Source organism: Spinacia oleracea, chromosome 5 (assembly GCF_020520425.1).
Source record: "Spinacia oleracea cultivar Varoflay chromosome 5, BTI_SOV_V1, whole genome shotgun sequence".
Lineage (NCBI taxonomy): Eukaryota > Viridiplantae > Streptophyta > Magnoliopsida > Caryophyllales > Amaranthaceae > Spinacia > Spinacia oleracea.
The window spans coordinates 43337668-43344068 of NC_079491.1; the positions used below are offsets into that span (position 1 = coordinate 43337668).

General features: G+C 46.3%; 1 protein-coding gene across 1 annotated transcript; it reads left to right on the forward strand.

The window, feature by feature from the left end:
• Positions 1-248: 248 nt before the first annotated feature.
• LOC110795940 (uncharacterized) lies at positions 249-4175 on the forward strand. The gene has a single exon (XM_056829591.1). It carries the CDS (start codon positions 249-251, stop codon positions 4173-4175), a length of 3927 nt encoding a protein of 1308 aa, XP_056685569.1.
• Positions 4176-6401: the final 2226 nt, after the last annotated feature.

The following is a 6401-nucleotide window of genomic DNA, read 5'->3' on the forward strand; positions in this document are numbered from 1 at the left end:
TAGAGCATGAAGTGGTACTGCCAGCGCAACCTGAACCAATACTTGTACACAGTGAAAATCCGGGTAGAAGATAAAGGCATAGCTCTCGGCGCAGAGAAAGGTCCACTAGACGCCGAGAGTCGGTGTCAGAACAAGAAGGGTCGTTTCCTGCTGGTAGGGAATCGACATCGTATCACGAGGAGTACATCGTACAGTCTCCACAACCGGGTTGGAATAGATATGAAGGATATCTACCTCATCAGGAGCCGATGAGGCGAACCATACACCCCAAAGATTCCCCACTCTGCAGGGGTATACTGGAGCAACCTATGGAGAAAGTGAAGATGCCGACGTGCAAATACAACGGAACCACAGACCCCGAAAATCACTCCACCGCTTTCGAACAACACATGATGCTGTATTTTGACTCAGATGCCATGTGGTGCAAAGTGTTCCAGACCACATTATCAGGGGTGGCAGCCGATTGGTATAAGAAGTTACCGGCCGGATCGATATTCAGTTTTCGGCAGATACAAGAAGACTTTGTGAGGCGATTCATTAGCAAGGTTGAACGAAAGAAAACATCTGGAGAGCTGATGTCAATCTCACAAAGGCCGAAAGAATCGCCGAGAGAGTACCTTACTCGGTTTAACAACGAATCCATCACAATACCAGATTTACAGCAAGAAATAGCCGTCTTGGCTCTGTTGAGAGGGATGCAAGAATGCGAGTTCAAAAGATACCTGGGAAGAAAATCATTTACCTCGCTGGGGGAGGCCTTGAGAAAAGCAAACGAGTATATCAGGAGTGATGAGCTGATGCTAATATCACCCATAGGGGGAAATCAGGCAGTACAATCGGCCAATAAGGATCATGTTCCCATACAGCAACACAATTACCGGAAAGATAACGGTAGAAAGGAGGGCCATCAGCAGAGAGGGGGATATCCGAATAGACAACAGCCGGTAGGGGCGTATCAGGTGTACACTCCCCTGAACACCGCCAGAGCCACGATCTACGCAGTAAATAAATCGGCAACGTGGAGAAAACCGTTACCGATGGATGCCCCAGGTAACAATAAGAACTTTTGTGCTTTTCATAATGATCATGGTCATTACACGGAGCATTGTAAAGAGCTCAAGGATAACATCGAAGAGCTGGTAAGAAGGGGATACCTATCCCAGTACAGGGTTCGACAGGAGGGCCAGGGAGGAAATAATAGACAGGGCAGTTCGCATAGTCATGCCCCATATACACCTACTCAGCCAGGGTATGCACAGCCCACTGGTAGGATTGAGCAGGCACCACCATCCCGGCAAGAAATCCGGTCATTACCGGAAACAGGCAAAGATGGGGCCGATAGGGGAAAGAGACCCACGGTTTGGGTGATCTCTGGAGGGCCCGTGCATGGAGGTACAGTCAGCGGGGCGATAAGAAATCTAGAGGAGCACAGGCACTTGGTGAGTTACCATAGCGCAAGGAAATGGCCGGAACCAATCCCCCTACCGGTCATCACATTCACCTCGGACGATTGTCGCGGCATTATATATCCCCATGATGACCCGCTGGTATTGGAACTCGAGATAGCAAACTTCCCCGTCAAGAGATGCCTGATTGACGGAGGCAGCTCTGCGAACATCATATTTTGGGAAGCTTTCACCCAGCTGAACATAGATCACGGAGAGTTAGCAAGGGTGAGCTATCCCGTTATCGGATTCTCTGGGGCCAGCGTCTACCCAGAGGGCAGTATCCGTTTACCGGTTCAAGTGGGTAGAGGATTATCAGCCAGGAACTTAATGGTCGACTTTTTGGTGATAAAAGTACCAGCAGCGTATAACGTAATAATTGGTCGACCATTCATTCATGACGCACAGGCGGTGGTGTCCACGTATCATTTGACCATGATATATCTCTCAAATCTGGAAAGAACAGAAAGGGTACATGGCAGTCAGGAGACTGCCAGATCGTGTTATCTGACAGCGATAAAGGCACCAGGAAGGATGGTGCCGAAAACCAACCTTGCCCGAGAAGCAAACATGCCAACCAAAAGAAAGAGAGGGGATCTGAGCATGGAAAATTTTGATGAAAGGCCGGTTTGCGTCCCAAGGCCGGCTGCAGATGGAGAAACTCGGGAAATTGAATTGGTAGAAGGAGTTCCAGAAAGAACGGTACGAATAGGTGCCGATATGGAGGCAGATCAGCAGGTCAATCTTATCGGCCTGTTACGAGAAAATGCAGACGTCTTTGCCTTCTCTGCAGATGAAATGCCCGGTATCAGCCCAGACATCATAGTGCATCGTCTGAATGTAGACAAGTCAGTCAGGCCGGTAAAGCAAAAGAAGAGAAATTTCTCCAATGAAAATGCTGCAATAAAAGAAGAAGTGGAAAAACTGCTGGAAGCAGGGTTCATAGAAGTTTGTGACTACCCCGAATGGTTGGCCAACGTAGTCATGGTAAAAAAGTCAAATGGCAGTTGGCGAATGTGCGTAGATTTTACCAATCTGAATGGGGCGTGCCCCAAGGACTGCTATCCATTGCCACGAATCGATAGACTGGTAGATTCAACAAGTGGCCACGCTCTTTTGAGTTTCCTGGATGCCTTCTCAGGGTATCACCAAGTCAGCTTGTGTAAAGCCGATAGAAAGAAGGCCGCCTTCATCACAGATTCAGGGGTATACAGCTATAAGGCTATGCCATTTGGGCTGAAGAATGCAGGAGCAACCTACCAGAAGTTGGTGGATAGGGTATTTGCTTCCCAGAAAGGGAGGAACATAGAGGTATATGTGGATGACTCAATAGTTAAAAGCCGATTGGCCAGCGACCACATCGACGACTTGAGAGAAACTTTCGAAACTCTGAGGAGGTTCAGGATGAAGTTAAACCCCAAAAAATGTGTATTCGGGGTCCGATCGGGAAAGTTTCTGGGTTTCCTAGTAAGCGAAAGGGGGATCGATGCCAATCCAGATAAGGTAGTTGCAATTATGAATCTACCAGAACCCGGTTGCATAAAGGACGTGCAAAGGTTAACAGGAAGAATGGCCGCATTGACCCGGTTCATTAGCAAATCAGCAGACAGGTCGTTGCCCTTTTTCAACGTGTTAAAGCAAAACAAGAAATTCAAGTGGGGAGAAACAGAAAAAGCAGCCTTTGAGGCAGTAAAACGGCACCTGCAAGTCCTACCCACAATAGCTCGACCAGAGGAAGGGGACACGCTGCAGCTATACATATCTGCTTCTCAGCACACAGTAGCAGCAGTTCTGATCATAGAGAAAGATAAAACACAGATACCGGTGTACTTTGTCAGCCACATCCTGCAAGAAGCAGAAACGAGGTACTCCTTGATAGAAAAGTTGGGGTTGGCAGTATTGATTGCAGCCAGAAAGCTGAGACCTTACTTTGATGCACACGGAATCCAAGTCCTCACAAACTACCCACTGGAAAAAGCAATGCAAAAAATGGACACATCAGGTAGACTCCTAAAATGGGCGATTGAACTATCAGAGTTTCACATGGAGTATCGGCCCAGAATGGCTATAAAAGCCCAAGCACTGTCTGACTTCATAGTCGAAGCATCATACCAGGAGGAGGAAATAAAGGAAGGAATATGGGAAGTAGCAGTAGACGGCTCGGTCACCAAATCAGGGGCAGGAGCAGGGGTAATAGTTACCTCACCAGAAGGAGACCAGTTCGAGTATGCTATTAAGTTCTCTTTCCAGGCATCAAACAACGAGGCAGAATACGAAGCCGCAATCGCTGGCATACAGATCTGCACGACAGCTGGTGCTCGTAGGCTCATGCTCACAACCGACTCACAGCTGGTAGCAAACCAGTTCTCAGGAGAATATGAAACGAAGGAAGAATCCATGAAACGATACGCCGAAAAGCTTAAACAGTCAGTGGCACAGTTGGAAAGCTTCGAAATAAAATTAGTACCCCGATCAGAGAACATGTTGGCAGACTCCCTGTCAAAACTGGCCAGCTCAAGTGCTCTGGTAAAGTCAGTAATGATGGAAGTCATGCATCGAAGGAGCACTGAAGTATTGGGAAAAGAGGTCATGGTAATCACGAGCCAACCTGAATGGTATGACACCATGTGGGCATACAAGAGAGATGGAACACTGCCTGCAGAAAAAACAGAAGCAAGAAGGTTGATTAGGAACTCATGCTGGTTTGTAATCATCAGAGGCCAACTCTAAAAACGGGGTTTTAGCTTGCCTCTTTTGCGATGCATATCAGCATACGAATCGGCATGACTGATAGAAGAAATACATGAAGGAGTGTGTGGAAATCATCAGGGAGGAAAAACCCTTGCACTGAAATGCCAAAGGCAAGGATACTACTGGCCGACAATGCTAACAGACGCACAGGAATACGTCAAGAAATGTGAAAAATGTCAAGTTTTTTCAGCAGTCATCAATCGTCCTGCAAACGATCTCATGCCAATCCTAAATCCAGTACCGTTCGCCCAGTGGGGAATGGACATTCTGGGACCATTCACAACGGCATCCGGTGGAAGAAAATTTCTGATAGTGGCAGTCGATTATTTCACCAAATGGATAGAAGCAGAACCGGTGGCAAAGATAACTGCAAATCAGGTCAAAAAGTTCATATGGAAAAATATAATCACCAGGTCCGGATTGCCGATGGCAATCGTGATGGACCATGGGGTACAGTTTGATTGCTCGCCAGTTCAAAGTTTTTTGAGTATGTACAAGGTCAAGTTTGCCTACTCGTCTGTTTGTCATCCCCAAAGCAATGGACAGGCAGAAGCTGCCAACAAGCAGATACTGGCAGCAATGAGAAAGAAGCTAGACGACTATAAGGCTGGTTGGGCCGATATTGTTCCAGAGATACTTTGGGGAAATAGAACCACCGTTAAGGAAGCAACGGGAGAGTGTCTATGTTTCGGATCAGAAGCAGTGATACCAGCAGAAGTAGGGTTACCTACATTCAGGATCCAGCATTATGAAGAAAACAAGAACGGTAAACTGTTAAAGCAGGAGCTGGATCTTCTACCAGAGATCAGACTCAGAGCAGAAATCAGATCGGCGGCTTACAAGCAGCGCATAAGTAATGCCTACAACAAAAGAGTAAAACACAGACAGCTTGAAGTAGGAGACCTGGTGCTCCGCAGAACTGCAGCTACAGGCAAGGCAAAGGCCCAAGGAAAGTTAACCCCAAACTGGGAGGGGCCTTATCAGATATGGGAAGAAATCGTACCAGGAGCTTTTAGGCTGATAGATATGGGTGGAACAGCGCTAAAAAATTCATGGAACGCCAGCGTCCTTAGAAAGTTTTATGTGTAGTCACTAACCCAAAAAGGTCGATTGAGCCAGGCCTGTTATGGTCCATGAAATGAAAGAAAATCGAGGAATTCAAAGCAGAAGAATCAAACCCTTAAAGTAGGTCAGCAAGGCTACTATCAGCTTGCTGACTCGGGGTAATGTACAATCAAAAATCGTGATTCAAACCCTTAAAGTAGGTCAGCAAGGCTACTATCAGCTTGCTGACTCGGGGTGATACGAATCAAACCCTTAAAGTAGGTCAGCAAGGCTACTATCAGCTTGCTGACTCGGGGTAATGTATAATCAAAAACCGTGATTCAAACCCTTAAAGTAGGTCAGCAAGGCTACTATCAGCTTGCTGACTCGGGGTGATACGAATCAAACCCTTAAAGTAGGTCAGCAAGGCTACTATCAGCTTGCTGACTCGGGGTGATACAAATCAAACCCTTAAAGTAGGTCAGCAAGGCTACTATCAGCTTGCTGACTCGGGGTAATGTATAATCAAAAACCGTGATTCAAACCCTTAAAGTAGGTCAGCAAGGCTACTATCAGCTTGCTGACTCGGGGTGATACGAATCAAACCCTTAAAGTAGGTCAGCAAGGCTACTATCAGCTTGCTGACTCGGGGTAATGTACAATCAAAAATCGTGATTCAAACCCTTAAAGTAGGTCAGCAAGGCTACTATCAGCTTGCTGACTCAGGATAAAGTACCAGATTCAAACAGCACAATTGCATAAATGAGGGCAAGCATAAAATAGAAAAATAAAACAAACACAAAAATCATAAGTATAAGAGCAACACCATCTGATAAAACAAATTCGACAGCCAACACCAAGACTAAATTTCGTTAGCTGTTAACACGGCACAGGATAAAATTCAATAAAGTTTACAAAAACAAGGCTTAAAATGAGGGGCAAAAGGTGCCACAAACAGCTGATAACAAAAATGCGTTTACAAAAAAAAGACTAGTCACGATAAGCAAAAACGCCAGATGAACCGCAGGAGGATACCGGTGATGACTGCCCGCATCTTCAACCTTGTGGATGATCTGTCTGGTTAGTGCTGGAGGATAGGATGGCAGGATCCAGATAATCTTCTTCTTTCAACTCAATGGGAGGAAGAGTCAAGGGATCAAC

Coding starts and splice junctions, on each gene's coding strand:
- LOC110795940 (XM_056829591.1), top strand. CDS start 249: ATGAGGCGAACCATACACCCCAAAGATTCCCCACTCTGCAGGGGTATA.